Here is a 19,507-nt window from a genome sequence, read left to right on the forward strand (position 1 = left end):
TTAAAAAAAATAAAATAAAAAATAAAGTTTAAAATACACTTCCTTATATAACAGTATTTAAAACCTTATATGCAACAAAATAGAGAAGAATTTTTTTTATTTATTCTATTGATTTTTCACTTCGCTTAAAATATAGTTTTTACTATTAGAAATCGATTTGAGAAAAAAATTATTTATCAACCCTAATTTGATTAATTTTTTCTATTTGTTTATAATAAATTTTTTTAAACTTTGCTCCTTAGTACATTTATATATTTCTATATAGAAAAAAATTATACATAAGTAATTAAATTTGTACTTACAGGTCTCCCTTTTCCACTATTAATAAAGTGCATTTAAATGTATTTAATCAGTTGCAAAAATAGGAACAAAACATTTCTCTTACAACCAATGAATTACGAAATTAAATAGTTGTTGTTGTATATATGAAAGTGCTCGTTAATTTGATGTTAATGAAATGCATTTCATAGAATTGCCTGTAAAAAAAGAAAAAGTTCATTATCAATACTAAAGAAGAATAAAAACAAAACTAAATATGTATAAGTTAAAAAATATTAGCTAAGCCAAATACTAAGGGGTTTGCAAAAATCAGTTTTTTGCAAGTATCTCGCTTATGCGATTTTACGACTATATTTCTAATATTATTTTAGCCCCTTAATGCTAATTTGGCCATTTCCACTTAAATTGTTCATAACAGTGGCATGAGCTGAGGAGGTAATCAGAATGTCAAAGATGATCCCTAGGTTACGTCCAGTGAAGAGGTTGTGTATTTCTCGAAATAACCATTCACTCGATTGTGTTCAGTGTTACTAAATATACCAATCATAAAATTTTCCAAAGTTGTCTCAAAGAGTTTGTATAAAATTTCTAACTTCAAACATAACACATGTGTTATTATCAATTAGATAGCATATATAATTTTTAATCTATATAGCATAGTCGAATAGAACATCAAAAATATGAAAAACCAATATATTAGTTTTTCGCGTTTGTTAAACAATTTCACACACCTACCGCAATAAAGTTCATTATTACATATTTTCATTTATTTCATAAAAATAAATTTTATAATTAATTAAAAATAATTTTTATAATTAATTATAACTGCAGATAATAATGTACATACATATATTATATATGTATGTAAATTGAATAATAAAGGAACTTCAAATGTTTAATGCTTCACTAAAAAGGATGCAAAAAAATGCAATTATAAATTGTTTATTTAAAACTTTATTACCAGCAATTCATTATTATGGTATCAATTCAAATCGTAAATAAAACAAATAAAAATTTTGCACCACATAGTGAGCATTTCTTTGTCGTAAATAAATAAGTATGTGAAAAAACACCATCACATTCCACAGATAATTTTATTTTATTGTTTATGGGTGTGAATACTTAAATACCGTTAAATAAATATGACTTTCGATCATACTTATTTAACTAAAAACGATATTTAAAAAAATGTTTTTTTTTTTTAAGCTGTCGTCTAATTCCGACTCTACATACTTAATTTCATGTTCCTAAGCTCATTATTATAGAAAACTCAAAAAGTACATTTTGAAAAACGAAAAAGCACCAAAGTGTCCCCTTTGTTGTGTTCTCATCTAATTCCGAATCTACATAGTTAATTTCATGTTCCTAGTTTCAATATTATAAAATATTCAAAATTAAGTACTAAAAAGTTTCCTTTTATGGATTCTGACCTAATTCAGACACTACATACATAATTTCATGTTTCTAGCCAATAACAATACACTAGTGCTGCAATCGCCCTGCTACTCTTGCAGATTTCCCTTTTTTACCCGTTTTTTCCCTAAGACTGGGGTTTCTAAATATATGGACATATGTGTGAGAGTCTCAATATCAAAGTTTATAATATTTTGGATTAAGAATAGAAAAAAATCGTCCTTAAAGCACAAAAGTACAAATTTTGTCGTAATTTTTTCGCCATTTGGCCTATTTTTTGTCCCCTTCCGGTCTAATTTTCGTAATGGCACTTTTCTAATATATATTTCTAACAAATTAAGTAGTTTAATCGAAAATGCTATTGCTTAATGATAGTCAAAATCAGCATTTACTATCAAAAGTACTCATTTTGCCCATTTTACCCCCTTTTTGCCCCTCCTAATCCAAGTTCTGAAAACACTCTCCAAGTATAGATCTATCTTTGTTCCAAATTTGAAAAAAATCGGTCCAGTCGTTTAGGCGTGATTGACGAACGAACAAACAAACAAACGAACAGACTTACAAAGAGATTTATAATATATTAGGATTAACATTTTCTAGTGCGAATTCTCTCTTCACAGAAAGAGAGCTCTTCTATTAGAATTCTCTAAAATGTTTCAAAAACTGGACTTTTAAAAATATGATGTTATATAGACAGATGAGCCAAATTAATCTTCTTGGACCTGTACGGCCAAAGTATGTATATAGAATACAGAATGCATCATGAATATTTTATGGATCATCAGAAGGCGCGCGAAAAATGTATAAAATCTGGCAGTCGCCAGAGTTAAACCCGATTGAGAATTTATGGTAAAATAGGTGTAAAAACACTGACCTCTGGGAGAGATGCCATGATGTATGGATGTTCATAACGCAACAAGCGTGTTGCAAACTGATCGAAATTATGTCTTTCAGAATTGAAACTGAATTGTTAGACCCAAAGATATTATTAGACCAAATATTAAACCATCATTTACACATTTTTGTCTCGCACTGTATATATGTAGTTTATTTTGTTCTCATCCTAGTGCTTGTATCAAGCACAACTGCTTAAGAAATCTGTATAAAGGTCTTCAATGTATTGTCAATTTTGTAGTTATGGCTAATTCCTTACAATACAGCTAGCTCCTTCCCTGTAAACATTATTAGAGTACATGACCCGTTCAATAGTCCTGTATAATGCAGACATGGATCACATGGGACCATGTTGCTGATCATTTAATCCCATCATTTAAACAAGAGAGTAATTTTGTGATTACTTCGATGTAATGCATGCACGGATTACCTGCATATGTATGTAGTTAACTAGTACTTAGTTTAATATTTTATTATTATATATTATTTATTATATTAATACATAATATTGTAATGTAAAACCCTCTTTAACAAAAAAATTTAATTGAATATTGATTTTATTTAAAATTTATTCTGTTCCGCTTTTTAAAATTAGAATCGTATTTCAAGTTTTAATTACACTTTTAAAACTGAAAGTTGCTTTATTCTGAACGAATTTTCGTTTTCTTTTTTTTAAAAGAAACAAAAATGTGGTAATAGTTACACTTTTTATAGCATTGCAATTCCGTAACAGGCCTTAATAATTTTTCTAGTTTATTTGTTGTATTCAATATAAAACTAGACCACCCGATGTTGTAAGAAAATATAATATATAATAAGTTCCTCGATCTTAAATCATTATTATACTATAATAATTCGTTTAATAATAAACAGATGGAAACCTCTTTTTATCATGAACTTTGTTTCGCAAATTCATTGTAAGGCGAAAAGTTTGCGTGAAAATGTTATGTGAATGTGTTGATAATAATTGATTACAAGGTAGTAAATTTATGTTTTTAACTCCTCAAATTTAGGAGTTTTTCTCTTCCATTTCTTTCATTTGTTTTTACATTTCGATAAATTTGTTATTAAAATAAATATTTTTAAAAGAAATAAAAAATAATATAAAACTAATTATAGAAAATTTTAAATTGCCTGCACATGATGAAAAATATCTTTTCCGGACGCTTCATCGTGAACTAACAACCGCTTCTTTGCGCGCGGCATCTTGCAAAAGTTGTGTGTCCACTTCATCACCAGGCAGTTGAACGTAACGCACAACGGATCCGCGTATAAAACAATTTTTTACCGACAACATGTGCGGATATTTCTCCGGATCGGTTACACTAATATCAGTTAACTTTATGTTCAAATATTGATCTACACTATGTAAAGTTCCACAAATACTGAAAATAGAGACAAATAAACTAAATAAAATGCCGATTTTTTGGTCACACACTCACTTACCTTAAATCATTTTTTAGTTCTACAACTACATCTTTGCCAACCAAAGATTTGAAAAACGAATAGAATAACTGAAACACGAGAAGGATTTAATTATTGTAACCACTTATGCATTGTTTACTTACCATTTTTCTTTGTTTGTTTATAAATTATTAAATGTTAAATTTGTTAGAAACGTTTTCTACAACCGCAAAAAAAATTTAGCGTCCCAAACAGCTGATATTTTACTAAACTGAAGTTGGCTGCAGTTGAAATTGCTGCCAGATTAAATAACTAATTTTAGTCAACCTGTTTATCAATGACAGACTGTTTCATAATTTGAACGCATAATCATATGGTAATGCAGCTTATAATAAAAAGCGTCATCGATTAATTTTTAATAAAACATAGATGGCGCAATAAGTTTGCAAAGCAATTTGAATGTGTATCGTGAACGGACAATGTTGCTTGAAATATGTTGACTTCTGTCCCTAAACTTATACTAGAAGACCCCAAAAATTACAATTTTTAAATTGTATTACCAATATTGGCCAAAGATACAGTTAAAACAGCCAAGTTATTTAGTAAGTGGGCGAGGTGCCATGTACATATGAATTAAATAAAATACAATATTATTCACATTTTTCATAACATACATTAAAATCCTTATTAGCGGTTGGCAAAAATTTGCATCTAACACCACCTGGTGTTCGGGACTATCCAACCGAACTTCTGGGGTTTCTAATTGGGGGAATTTAAACTTTTCTTTGGGGGTTGATTCGGTTAATTTTGATTAGGTGGCACTGGCATCGAATGTCTTGAATTGACTTCGGGCAATTCAAATGTTGGCGTTCTCAATGAAATCTTTGTATCTCATATGGAATACTGGTGTTCCTAATAAATCGTAGTACCCGTATATAAGGATACTGGAGTTCTCAATAAAGAACGTCCCTAGTACAATTTTAACAATAATCATCATTTGCAAACCCTTATAAAACTTTAATTTTTTAGTTTAAAGTTTTTTTACTTTTTTATTTTACTACGATCGTCGTAAGAATATTTAGGCATGCGAATTTCTAATTATAATTTGTAAACCATATTATATTTTAAGTGATAACTATTTTATAGAATTACATAATATGGAGACAATCAGGCAAATTCTAAATAACAAAATCCCTGGGAGTTTGTTTCCGACCATATGATACCCTACACCAGTCAGTATGTATGATAAAAATGGGGATTATTTCAAAAATAAAGCATTTGATTTGTTTTTTAAATTTATTTCGGAATATTTTTATTATTTTTTTTTTTGTCAAAAAAAGAGATTTTTTACAAGAGGTTTCAAAGGGGAGTAGGGGAAAATATGACCCTATCCTTATAAATGGTGGTAGGGGAAGTTAAGTCTACTTCAAAGTTATTTATGTAGAATTTAAAAGTGTTATTAGTGTTTTTTAAGTGAATTTTGACCTTCAAGCCATTTTTGAAGGGGAGTTACAAAAATCGGTAGTGTCATTTAAAGTTCTATAAAACTAAGTTTTGTCGAATTTTTGTTGACATAATAGATCATTTAAATTAATTATAAGCCTAAAGACCCTATTTGGAGGGTGCGGTTGTATGGGGGCTAGTCGACCGATTTTAACCATTTTTAATTGCGGCCTGTACTTTGCGCACAAGGTTTACTCATAAAATGATTCTAAGCCGATTGGTATACTTTAAGTTATAGGACGAATATTTTTGTATTTTACAAACAGCAGCTCAAACCAATATACCCTTCCCGCAAAAAAAAAAAAATTTTTTGAGCAATTATTAACTTTTTAATTTTGATTGTCGATCATTGCATTATCTATATTTTAAAATATGATTTCAATTAACTTAAATATTCGCAATCGCTGGAAAATCCAATTTCTTACGAAAAAAATGAAGACCGAAAGATAATTACATAATTGCCGAGTTTTAAATTTTCATATAGAAATTAAAATTCGTTCGACTCTAGATGGAAAATTAAAATAATGGTGATCAGTTCCTGAACTTTTCTTGTTTAATCACTTTAAATTGCTTTCAAATTTAAAGTGATTACGGGAATTCGATATTTTCTGGAAGAGCTAGTGCCGATTTTAGTTTTTACATACAAAAATCAACATTCAATTGCAAATTAAAGTGATTTAAGAGGATTTTGCTATTTTCCCGATTGTATTGAAATACATATTTGTTAAAAACGTCAATGAATACGTTCCTATACTATACTTTGAAATGATCTATGTATCTCTACATTAATTTAATTAACAAACATTAAAATGCCACATGTGTACTTTATCAAAAAACTTAGAAAAAACCTAAGTAGCAAGGAATTGATAATTTAAAAATCCCACATGATTGTTTAAGGAATAAGGGATTTAATCCATCAGTGACTTTAAATTAAAAAAAATTAAATCTGCTGAAACAGAAGTTTTAGTTGATAAATATTCGCTTAATTTTGTTAAAAATGTACGCCCCTTTTAGTATAAATACAACTGTTTTTCCAAAATTGAAATTAGTTCGCTGTTGGATTTTAAAACGTTAATATTAGTGGAATAAAAATAAAAATATTTTAAAAGTGAGAGTGAAGTGAAAAAATTATAAAAAAAATTCCCAATAATTACTGGGTGTACACCCCCATAAGGATTTTTGTATAAAAATTTGGGATTAAATTCAGTAGAAAATGTGTGAAAGGATTATATCCTTAATTTTATATGTTGCTATAGTTACATCCTTGTGGCCAACTTATGTCCTGTGTCAGTATGACAATCAACCAAAAATACACCTCAAAAGTGGTGATCTTGTTTTGGAAGCAGCCTATGATCGCAATATAACCTTTCGTTTATCGCGCGATTCATCCCTCTTCCTGAACAAAGTGAATTTAATGGATAAAATTCGCCAACGTTATACGCCTGCCATACCCGACATTGATGCCAAACAAACGGACACGTATTCTACAGATGATCTTAAAAGTGAAATTCAAAAGTTGCATGACGATTTGGAGCGTTTTGCCCATAGATTGATGACATCGCAGAATCGCACAAGACGTACGTTGCAATTGGGTGTGATTCGTAGAAATTTGGGGCGTATCAATAGACTGAATGGTAGATTGCTGGCGTTGGAGCGTAAGTTGAAAAAGGATGAATGTGCTGAAGCCACAGAACCTTGCAAAAATGGTGGAACGTGTTATGATTCCTACAACGGATTTCATTGTGAATGTACGGAAGGCTATACGGTAATGGATAAAATATTACGTGAATTTGCCAATTTTATAAAAAAAATATAAAAATAATTAGGGGCGTATTAAAATAATTATGTATCTAAATTTCTTTTATAATAATAAAGGGCAAAACCTGTGAGAAAGATGTGGATGAATGCTATTTGTTTGCTGGTACTGAATTGGGTTGTCAAAATAATGGTATTTGCATTAACACACCTGGCAGTTACAAGTGGGTTTGAACCCTATCCTCTAGTGTTTCTTATTAACAAAAGTAATAACTTTGTATTTCTAGATGTAACTGTGCAAAAGGATTCAGTGGTAGTCACTGTCGATTACGAAATGTTGTTTGTCATCAGGAACAATCACGCGAGCTGTGTGGTCATGGCACTTGTGTACCGGCCAATAACGAAAAAGGTTATACATGTATCTGTGAACAAGGTTGGATACGAAATACGACTTCACTGTCATGTGATGTTGATGTAAATGAATGTGAAGGATTGAATAATCCCTGCCATAATCAGTGTATAAATCTACCGGGTAGTTTTAAATGTGGTCCTTGTCCAGCCGGTTATAATGGTAATGGTATTACCTGTTTGGATATTGATGAATGTACCACAAATAATGGTGGTTGCAGTATGTTACCTAAAGTTCGTTGTATTAATACAGAGGTGAGTTTTTTATTTGACCAAAGAATCAATATTTTCAAACAACTCTCCCTACAAAGGGCTCCTATTTCTGTGCAAGTTGTCCTCCAGGTTGGGTGGGGGATGGCCATACATGTGAGTTGGCTCCTTCTAATTCTTGTAATGATGAAAAAATCTGTCATCCTCAAGCCAAATGTGAATATATATCAGATGTCGCATCCTGCACTTGTCCGCCAGGCATGTTTGGTCATGGGTTTGGGCCACGAGGCTGTCATTCAAATCCCTTAAACGATTCCTGCGAAAATCATATTTGTCAAGTAAGGTCAACTACTTTACGCTTTAAATAATTTAATTGATATCTTTCAACATTTACAGAATAATGCAACTTGTATATCGAATGGGCGAACTACATCATGCCTATGCCCTAATGGCTACTCTGGAGCTTTGTGCGAAACTGCCGATGGCTGTCATCCAAATCCATGTCAAAACGATGGCACTTGCAAACCTTTAGGGGTAAATGGATTTAAATGTTCCTGTCTACCAGGTACAACGGGTAAGCACTGTGAGTTAATGCGCAGTGTATGTGCCAAAACCATGCGACTTCCTTCGGGGGAACTGAAATATCCTGCCGGAGAAGAAACAGAGTATTCTAACAATGAAAGATGTGCCTGGATTATACGTACTACGCCTACAAACATACTAAATGTTACATTCACCAAATTTGATGTGGAGGGTAATGATGATTGCACACACGATTGGTTGCAAATACATGATGGCAATAGTTTGGCCTCTCAGCTAATAGGAAGATTTTGTGGCAACAATTTACCTTTAGGAGGTAATATCCTATCTTCACATCATCTTTTATTCTTCTGGTTTCGATCGGACAATGCTACCAATAAGCCAGGTTTTGAAATGTCGTGGGTTTCTCAGCCTCATGTATGTGGCGAAAATTTGGAATTGGCTAGTAATGGTGCAGGAGTTATAAGATCCCCTGGTTATCCTGGAAAAACACCTATAAATCGTGAATGTCAATGGGAACTTTCAGCTCCCTATGGCTATCGTTTTGCTTTTAGAATATATGATGTTAATTTGGGTACCTTACCCAATTGTACTGGAGATTCCTTAAAGGTAGCAATTTTATAAAGTTTAACTAAATAAATCTCTAAGTTTTATTTCTATTCACTTCTAGATCACTGATGCTGATTTATTGCTCAAGCAATATTGCCAATCAACTAAGTCAGAAGTTTTGCGTTCATCTTCCAATAAAGTTTTACTTCATTTCCACACAGATCGCTTTAGTGCCGATAGTTCATTTCAGTTACATTATGAAGTAGAACCGGGAATACCGCATTGTGGTGGCATATTTTCAGAACCATTTGGTCACATAATTGGTCCTTCTGAACAGGCGACTTGTTTGTACCTAATACAACAACCCTTGGGTACACAAATAAAGTGGGAGTTTTTAGATTTAAAATCTTTTGAGATGATTAATTGTAATTTAAACAGAATAGAGGTAATAGTAAAAATATTAATATCTAAGCATAGTAAATAATTTCTACCTTACTGTTTAAGATTTTTGATGGCAAAACTGATGAGGATGACAACTTGTTAGTGAAGTGTGGTGGTATGCCATCTGATCCTGTAGTAAGTAGCTCTAACTATATGCTGATAAGATATAAAAACTCACTAGATGTAAACAATCCATTTAGAGCAAAATATTCCAGAGGTATAAAAACATTGTACTTAATTTAAAAGAATAATGGACATTTTAACATTTGTAATTTGCAGTTTGTGAATTCCGAGTATTTGGTCCGGATGCAGGTGTATTAAATACACCTAATTATCCCAAACCGTATGTAGAACACATAACATGCACTTTCCATATTTATGGTCCTGGTGATACTATGGTGATAGCCAACTTTACTGATTTCTCTATAGAAGAAACAATAACAAATAGCCTAATAGATCCTGCAGACTATATCGCCCCTAATAATAGCATTACAGAAGCTAACAAACTAAATGATGATTCCATATCTTATGTGGATGTAAGTGTATTACTTTGGTTACAATAACTTTTAACGTAATATTTATACTTTTTCAGGTCTATCTCTCTAGTACGAATAAACGTCGGTACCACAAAGGCATACCCATGGTACTCAGATCTGAACGTAATGTAATGTCAATCGTATTCCATGCAACCACAAACAATGCAAAAGCTCGAGGACTACGAATTGAATACAGTTTCGAACCAATCGCTTGTGGAGGAGTTTTTGCAGAAAATAAGGGATCAATAGACAAAACAGTAAATGGAGAGGAATGTTTGCTAATATTTGAAGCTCCCGAAGGAAAGCATATCAAACTAGATATGGAATATGTCATTTATGGAGATAGTGGTGAACTGCTAATATATGCAAATGAAACGGCTGGAGGAGATATGCTTTTAAAGAAGTAAGTATAGTTGAACTTCTCAAGAATCAAAGAATTATTGAAATAATTATGATATTTTATTAAAATCGCGATCGTGCTTTTAATGTAAAAAATTACTTTAATCTTAGTGTCACAAAGTCATCTGAAATACGAGAAACATTCAACTTTAACACAGTTACTCTTATAATGAAGCAACGTATGAGAATTTTAGGTTCATATGAATTTGTCAGCACAAAAGAAGGTGAGTAATACAATTCATATAATTCACATGCCAACAAATATACAAATTTCATTTAGCATGCGGTGGCAATTTTACTTCATTATATGGAGCTATCGTATCGCCATCATGGCCCAGACCATATCACCCTAATCTTGACTGTGTGTGGGTTATAACGGCAGCTCTGGGAAACAAAATCGAGTTACAAGTACACAATTTTACATTGGAGCCCGCATGTTCAGGAGATATTTTAGAAATAAGGTAGGTGATTCAGAAAATCATATAATTTTTACAAAACCTACTGATTATTATACACACACTTTTTTAGGAATGGAAAATTCCCTACATCACCTTTAATAGGGCGTTACTGCGCCAGCCAAATACCTTCACGCATTGCATCATTCACAAATAGTTTGTACATAAGATTTACTAGTGATAACTACATCGAAGGTCGGGGTTTTTATCTTAATTGGGAACAGACTTCAACAGGATGTGGTGGCAAGTTGACTGCATATAAAGGTTCAATACATCCTCCACACTTTGATGATACTCCAGAAGTTATGACTATAAGCAATGTACACATGATTTGCGATTGGCAAATAGTTGTTTCCCAAGGATCTTCTATAGACCTAAGTGTAACAACTTCCACAGACTTGTTAGAGTTTTGTCGTAAAAACAATTTGAGAATTTATGATGGTGGCTCTACATTAAGTCCTATGATTCAGTTTAACTGCACTAACATTTTACGGAGACAAACTATGGAATTGAGGTCTTCCACTAATCAACTATTAATAATTTATTTCTTGACACAAAACTCAAAATATGAGACTCCTGAATTTATACTGGACTATGTGACAAACTGTAATGTTGTCATTGACAACTATCGTGGCGTAATTGAATCTCCTAATTTTCCTGAAAACTATCCCGAAAATCAGAAATGCGCTTGGGATCTTAAAGCAGGTCGTAACAACAAATTCAAGTTGGTATTCTCCCACCTTGATATGGAGGTTACAGATATGACATGCGAATATGATTATGTCGAGATTTGGGATATGAAAGACTTGGATATTTTAAAGAAATATCATTTGTGCTCCTATACATCGGAACCCATAACATCAGAAGGTAATCATATGATGGTACACTTCGTTTCCGACTATTCGAACAACAAAAATGGTTTCCGCCTGGAATACACTCGTGTAGGATGTGGGGAGCATTTAGAAAAAGAATTTGGTTACATCACATCTCCCAATTATCCTTACAGCAATGATTTAGATTGTGATTGGTATATTGAGGCACCGCCAGGAAGACAGATCTTTTTAAATGTGGTGGAGTTCCATATAGAGAGTAATACTCCAGATTGCAGCCAGAATATTTTACTATTTAAAGAATCTAAAAATTCTAGCATAGAACTTGGTAAAGAATGTTCTGAGCAACATACGGCTTTATCGATTACATCTCCGGCCAATCGTTTATATGTACATTTTCGTACGAGTGCCACTAGATCTCGGAAATACTTTAAAGCATTTTATCACACAAGAGCGGCTTCGTGTGGTGGTTCATTTAGAGGCATTTCTGGTACTATTAGTTCTTCAAATTACCCTTATTCACCCAACGCCCAGTCTTATGACTGTGTATGGGATATTACTGTACCAGAGTCTTATGGAATTCTTTTGGATTTTAAAGATTTTAAACTTAGCGATTCTCAAAATTGTACTGAGGCATCAATGGAGTTTTGGAAGTTATCAGGTACATCGGTACAATATCTCGACAAATTTTGTGGAGCAGAGAAGCCTAATATTAAGATTGTTCATGGCAATCATTTGAAAGTGGAATACAAAGATAGAGGTAAACAAAGTTTGGGAAGATTTGCAATAGAATATAAAAAACAATGCGGAGGTTTGTTAACTGAATCAACTGGTTACATAAAATCGACTGCCGCAGAAGAATGCATATGGGAATTTGATGTAATGAAAGGTAATTATTAACATTAGTAATACAAATATTAGTACTAAAACTTAACAATTTTCCACTTTAGGTACTTTAATCAGTGTAAGTATAATACAATTAAATTGTTACTGTCAAAAAAATGGCGATGGCGTGAAAACATGTAAAAATGGCTTAGGGGTAAGTTTGGCTTTTAATTTAAAACTATTTTTGAAATTTATATAATATAAATTATACCCTTACAGATCAAAGAAAATCATTTTGATGATAATCTACAATCCGGAAATTATACCCTGTTCATGTGTGAGGAACACCAGGCTGATCTAGTTTTTGAGGCATCAAAATTGCACATCTTTGCAAATAATATTAATTTCCGAGCGAAATATTCTACTACACAGCATTCATGTGGTGGTTATATCGAATCTGAGCGCGGTTCATTGGCATCTCCCTACTATCCATTAACATATCCAGCAAATATTGAATGTATTTGGAGCTTGCAAGGTTCTAAAGGCAGTTTTTTGGAATTACAGTTCGATCAATTGGATATTTCCAATTCCGAACACTGCAATGAGGATTATTTGGAAATAAGAACATGGTCGGAGAGTAAAATATTGGGACTTTACTGTGGATCGGAAAAGCCTGAGAAAACTTTGGTTTCATTTGAAAGGTTTTGGTTAAAATTTCATAGTGCTGATGGCAGCACAGGAAAGGGCTTTAAACTTTCTTGGAATTATGGTAAGATGAAATAAGAATAAACGCAAAATCTTAATTATATTTACAATAAATTTCAGCTCATTTAAATGAATTAATAAATAACAGTAGAGGATACATTTCGAATCCCCCCGTGAAAATGGTACAACACGATGAGGAACCTTATGCATGGCGTATTGTAGTTCCTAGAGGTGAATTCATTCAATTAAATTTCCAAGAATATAATAACGGACTAAATGTGAGTAGAAATGTGAAGTAGTCATTGTTCAAGTGAATAAAAATCCATCTGATATTATTTACAGCTTTATGATGGTTTTGATGAAACAGCGCTTTTAATAGATATTCCTTCATCCCCTTGGCGTTTTGTATCAAGTTCGAACGTAGTCTATTTGCAAACGGATAATGACAACTTCGAAACATTTTCTATATTATGGAATACTACAACAAACAAACCTATCGATGCAAATGTCACACTTGAAAAATGTCATTCTGAACAATCGATTAAAGTCCATCGTTTTAATGCCATTCGCGTTGTTTCTCCTGGCTATCCCAAGGGCTATGAGCATGGTCTACGTTGTGATTGGATATTCAAACCACAAAATCCTATAGAACATGTCGCAGTAGCTCTGATTGATGTTGACTTAGAAACTACAGGTGATTGTTCAGCAGATTATTTGAAAATTTCCACATCCGTCGACTTAGTGTCTTGGCATAAAAATGAGCAATTATGTAATGGTTCCAGTGTTAGCAAAATGTCTCATGGAACACCCTTCAAATGGGTTCATGGTACACCACATATTAAACTGGATTTTGTTACAGACATGTCCATTAATCGTACGGGATTTCTAGCTAAAGTTGTTGCCAAATGTGGATCAAATATGACGGACTCAGTTGGCTTTATAGGTGGTAATATGATGCCAGATTTTAATGATGGTCCGAATACTCAATGTCTGTGGCATGTCAATGTTAAGCCGGGTAAACGTATACGTGTACAACTTGATTATCCAAGGATTACGCTGGAAAAAGAAGATTTCGATGAAGAGTGTAATAATCATGTCTTGCTTTATGATGGGGTCGATGATCACGCACCACTGATACCACCTGGTAGATTATGCTATCCACAAAATGTCACAACGATTCATGTTAATACCTCAAGTAATCATTTGACCATCAAATATAAACTTAACATGGATAAAATAAGTCCAAAACTTACACGGACTATGTTTTGGAATCTAACATATCGCGAATATTCCGAATGTAGTCAGGAAATACGTTTAATACCTGAAGCTTCAGAAATTAATATAACTTCGCCGTTGTATCCCAATGTGCCACATCCCCATACAGAGTGCGAATGGCGTGTGGTAGCACCTCAAGGAGAAATTATTCAAATTGAATTCTTAGAACGTTTCGACATGAATTCGAGGTATTGTTCACAGGAATATTTAGAACTTTTTGATGGTTCCACTACTTTGTCGCGAAATATTGGGCGTTACTGTCGAAAACCTCCTACATTAAGAACAACGCAGAATATGTTGTACATACACTATCTGACAGACATAGCAGAACCTCGAAATGGATTCAAAGCTCGAATTTCAATTAGTCGATGCGGTGGTACTTATACAGAAAACTATGGCACTATTAAGTCACCCGGATACCCGGCAGCATATCCTTCATCTACACAGTGTGATTTTGTTATAAATTTAACAGGCAAAAACCTAATTCGTATAAAATTTATTGATATTAATCTGCCTTATGATGAAACTAAACTCAGTTCATCCGATCATTTGGAAATTATAACCATCGGTGGTCCTGATACAAATAGTCAATCAATAATGGTTTATGGAAATACTACGAACAGTACCGAATTTTTGATTAATTCAAATAAAGTTGTAGTTCGATTCCATTCATTCTTGAAAACATTTGCATTTAGGGGATTTTCATTGATATATAATTCAGATGGTTCATATTGTGCTAATGTAGTAACAGGCGTTTCTGGTGAGATAATCATGAACCTTCCCGCTAAACAATATTATCAAAATACATGCACCTGGAAGATAACGGTTCCCAAAAGACAAAGAGTTCGTTTAGATTTTTTGAATATGGAAGAAATGAAGGATCAAAATTTTTCAAGGTAAATAATATACAATAGTTTATTTGTATTCAATATAAAACTAATAAATATAATTGAATTATTTTTAGTTCTCTTCGTATTTCCCTAAATAATAATTTCGATTATAGTTCGGAAATTATTACGTTCACACCCAGTACATATAATTCCAGTATAGTGTTACAATCAACTGATAACATAATGTACGTAAGAGTCATTATACCAAGATCTAATTCGATACTGCGTCCTTTAAAAGCTCGTTATAGCTCAAATGAGGAATCTCCCTGTCCTTCTGATATTGATGAGGATAACAACTCAGGCACCATAGACATACCAGGCTTGGAGACCGTCTTTAGACGAAGTTTCTATTGTGGAATTAAGATAAAATTAAATGAAGGTGAGACGATAGCTTTTAACATCTCCACCCTTCTAGTTTCAGGCTACAGAGGAATGGGACGTCTGCAATATCCACTGGTATTTAGAGACAGCTATATGAATACACAATATCGGAACAATCTAACCGAATACATACATGCACAATCCCAAACAAAGGGTTCCATTGCTATCGCTCAAGATGCTGATAACCACATACAAAGATTAAAAATGTCATTTAGAATATATCCTTGCGGCGGTGTGGTCAATGTAATCCCTGGACTGAAAATTAATACTCCACAAGTAAATATAAATAACAGCGATGGTCAAATCGTATGTGTTTGGACTTTGCTGAAACCTTATTTAGCTTATGGTGTTGAGAAAAGTAAAGAATTCAAACTGAACGGAACTTTTAAATTCACAGACTCCTGTGAAAATGAGTATGTTGAAATTGTCGAGGGCCAGTGGATGAACCGGACTTCAGCCATGAAGATATGCAAAGACCGTTCCATTGAAAACTTCGAATATTTAATATCCAAACGTACGACCTTCCTTATATACAGATCCAGCAATTATAGACCTGAAAAATTGACATTTTCATTGAATATAGAGAAGATTTTTACATGCTCAAGTGAAACCTTGGTCAATATGATCTCTTCTCCCATTAAGATTGATAAGACTTTATATAAAAACAATGAAGAGTGCTCTTGGGTATTTTATACTAAACCAGGTCTATATCTACAAGTGCAATTTATAGGCAGATTCTTTATTGAGAACTCACCAAACTGTACGAACGACTATCTAGAAATTCAACGCGACATTGATGGCCTGTGGATACCTGAGGCCCGTTTCTGTGGTCGGGAAGTGCCAGAGGTATATAATTCATCAGCAAGTCGCCTGCAGATAATATTTCGTACAAATGAAAATGTTACAGCAGAAGGTTTTGAATTTGTTGTTCAAACACATTGTCAACTACAGTTGAATGTTACATCATCACAACCGCAATTTATTGTGAGTCCACCGAACAACTTGCAAAGTTGGCGAAAACTACATTGCGAATACATATTCAAAGGCAATGAAACTGATAAACTAATAGTTGTCAAAGCGAAGTTTGATCCTAAACACGATCTGGTTTATACACAAGACCGGTGTAGATTGGGTGCATTAACAGTCAATAAACAAGATGATAACGGTGTTGACTTAGTGGGAACTCAACATTGTCAGCTTGAATTCGAAGAGAGAGCGTACAAGTATATTAGATTTGTTTATGATGCCTACGTAGGACAAAGATTCACATTGGAATATGCTTTCGAAACATGTGGTGGTAATTTAACAGCACCCGCTGTCATCCGACCCCTCAAACATGAAACAGAAAGTACTTATGCCAATAATATGAATTGTGTCTGGTATATAACAGCACCTCCTGAACACTCCATTGCTGTCAGATTTAAATATTTTTCCACTGAAGAAACTTATGATCATCTTACGATATACAGCGGTATTCAAATTAAAAAGGAAAAACTTATCGCCAAGTTAAGTGGAAACTACTCTACCAACATTCCTATTCTCGTCGAAAGTAACCAGGCTGTTATAAATGCCATTTCGGATAGCTCAGGTTCCAGCAAGGGATTTGAAGCAAATATAGTATTTATAGCAAACTGCAATGAACGCATCTCACTCACTGAAGGTAATTCTCCTGTAACATTGGCCCGCAATAAAAAATTTAATTCTAGTGAGGAGTACATATGCAATTATCGTATAACCGCTCCCAAGGATTATCGCATACGTGTCGAGATAAAAAAGTTACAAATTAATGGCGCCAATTCAACGTGTCAAAATTCACAATCGAAATGTGAAGATAATTGCAATTATTTAGAAATTTTTGATAATCCCACAACATATGATGCGAGTTTTGGTAAATTTTGTTCCGTCTCTAGTATAAATAGAACATTTTTGAGTTCTTATGAATTTGCTGCTCTAAAACTGAATGCCGATAGACCGGGTGAATATAATTTTGAAATAATTCTTAAAATGGAAAAGTCAGAGTGTGGTCTAACTGAATATAAACTGGGTGACAATGAGGTGTGTAAATTGTTGATACTTGTATATATGTTTGTAGTTCATCAACTTTTCTTGCAGAAATATAAATTTACTTTTCCTCCCAATGGATTAGCAAAATATGCAGCGAATGTTCATTGTACTTGGCGTTTAATTTCCTCCCACGAATTGGAATTCCATTTTAACTATATGGACTTGCAAAATAAATCACAGGTCACTGGTAAATGTTTGGACTATGTTAACATTAAAGGCAATTATGTATGTTAGAATTTAAAAAAGGTAGCCAAAACGATTAGTAATATTTTGATTTCTTACAGTATTTACATAATTTATGTGGTCTAGCTAAGAATTTTACAATTAACACTATCAAAAGTTATGAAGATTTCGTGGACATAACATTCCACAGTGATGACTCGGAGGAAGGCAAAGGTTTCGAATTTGTTGTACAAAGATCTGATGGTAAGAATAATGAAAAATATTTATTAATATGAAATAATTAATTCTTTATTATATTTTAAATCAAATAATAGCTTGCAACCGCACTTACACTTCCTTAAGTAAGAGTATACAATATCGGGGATATGGAAAGGAGAAAGAAATCTGCATTGATACTATTATAGTGCCCGAGAATTATACATTGAATTTCTACATAACTTCAATGTATTTTAAAAATTATGATTGCGAAAAGTTACACTTTAAGGTATTATTTATTTAAAATTTTAATTTCGAATTTAAGTAACAATATATTTGTCTTTTAAATTTAACATTTCAGATAATTGATCTAAAAACCAATAAGACTTTGATAGATCGTTGTAGAAGCTCTTATGTAAATGTTAACTTATTTACTAACACAAATGCCGTACGCATTGAGGCAGCTGATTATACTTCGGTTGCCTTTCTATATTCTGTAACCAATCGTAATTTAACTCCGGGATGTGGTGGTACTTTTACAGCTAATGAGGCTCAATTCGCTAGTCCTCCTTATGAAAATGATCGCAACTTTTCGGAATGTCGTTGGGATATTTTAAGTCCCGCTTCAGGACGGAAAACTTTACAATTTTATGGTAAATATGAATCAAATCCGTGTTATTGCACCAATGAACTGGAATTTTAATTAAGATATTTAATTAATGACGAAATTGTTTACATGTCTTATTTATTAAATATATATATATTTTTTTTTGCAGATTTTAATATGGGAACAATTACTAATTGTCATTTAGATAATGTTAAAATAATTGAGATTTTACCAAATGGCACTGAAAAACTATTAAAAACTGTATGCGGGTCCAATGCACCTGATGCCATAATATCAAATAGTTCCCATTTAGCAATTATTTCTAAGAAATCACCCAATTTTGATGGTACTGGTTGGACGTTGAGCTACACCACATATAATTTTGAAACACCAAAAACAGCACTTGTCGTCAATGATTATCAGATGCGGCTAGTGTAAATTCTAAGAAAAAAAATTAAATAATATTGAATTTTATTAGACTTTTCTTAAAAGGGCGCAAGTGGTGATCAGTATTTTCAAATTCTTCTTTTTGTGAGTAACAAAATGTATGCATATTTCTCCTACTTAATATACATCTGCAATAACATTTTATGCATGTGTGTACATGATAAGTAGTACATATTACCTTGTAAGGAAACATTTAGTATTTTTAAATGACTAACATTTTTTATTTATTAATTTCATATTTTTTCTTTTCTCAATATAAGTGACAAATAAATAATTTGTTTTCAAATTTTATAACAATGACCTTATGATTAAAAAATAA

The 19,507-nt window shown here is 32.6% G+C and overlaps 2 protein-coding genes across 2 annotated transcripts; one reads left to right on the forward strand and one right to left on the reverse strand.

Moving 5' to 3' along the window:
* Window positions 1-334: 334 nt before the first annotated feature.
* Window positions 335-4,267, reverse strand: LOC111677336 (U6 snRNA-associated Sm-like protein LSm2). The gene is made up of 4 exons (XM_023438439.2): window positions 4,155-4,267; window positions 4,033-4,100; window positions 3,721-3,971; window positions 335-476 (listed from the first exon to the last, which is right to left on the reverse strand). The coding sequence occupies exons 1-3, from the start codon at window positions 4,155-4,157 to the stop codon at window positions 3,755-3,757; spliced, it is 288 nt and encodes a 95-aa protein (XP_023294207.1). The 5' UTR covers window positions 4,158-4,267; the 3' UTR covers window positions 335-476; window positions 3,721-3,754.
* Window positions 4,268-6,527: 2,260 nt separating this feature from the next.
* Window positions 6,528-19,495, forward strand: LOC111677392 (cubilin homolog). Its single transcript, XM_023438503.2, has 22 exons — window positions 6,528-7,258; window positions 7,369-7,472; window positions 7,536-7,911; window positions 7,968-8,204; window positions 8,263-9,015; window positions 9,077-9,400; window positions 9,460-9,613; window positions 9,676-9,932; window positions 9,989-10,335; window positions 10,443-10,555; window positions 10,612-10,792; window positions 10,860-12,505; window positions 12,567-12,655; window positions 12,721-13,210; window positions 13,267-13,424; window positions 13,489-15,317; window positions 15,386-17,747; window positions 17,805-17,981; window positions 18,041-18,182; window positions 18,254-18,423; window positions 18,496-18,787; window positions 18,911-19,495. Exons 1-22 carry the CDS (start codon window positions 6,707-6,709, stop codon window positions 19,177-19,179), a joined length of 11,022 nt encoding a protein of 3,673 aa, XP_023294271.2. The 5' UTR covers window positions 6,528-6,706; the 3' UTR covers window positions 19,180-19,495.
* The last annotated feature ends 12 nt before the right edge of the window (window positions 19,496-19,507 follow it).

Source organism: Lucilia cuprina, chromosome 5 (genome assembly GCF_022045245.1).
Source record: "Lucilia cuprina isolate Lc7/37 chromosome 5, ASM2204524v1, whole genome shotgun sequence".
In the NCBI taxonomy this organism is placed as follows: Eukaryota; Metazoa; Arthropoda; class Insecta; order Diptera; family Calliphoridae; genus Lucilia; species Lucilia cuprina.

Coding starts and splice junctions, on each gene's coding strand:
- LOC111677336 (XM_023438439.2), bottom strand. Junction 3,972..4,032: donor GAACTAAAAAATGATTTAAG/GTAAGTGAGTGT, acceptor CTCTATTTTCAG/TATTTGTGGAACTTTACATA.
- LOC111677392 (XM_023438503.2), top strand. CDS start 6,707: ATGTGTGAAAGGATTATATCCTTAATTTTATATGTTGCTATAGTTACA. Junction 7,259..7,368: donor AATGTACGGAAGGCTATACG/GTAATGGATAAA, acceptor ATAATAATAAAG/GGCAAAACCTGTGAGAAAGA. Junction 12,506..12,566: donor GGAATTTGATGTAATGAAAG/GTAATTATTAAC, acceptor TTTCCACTTTAG/GTACTTTAATCAGTGTAAGT.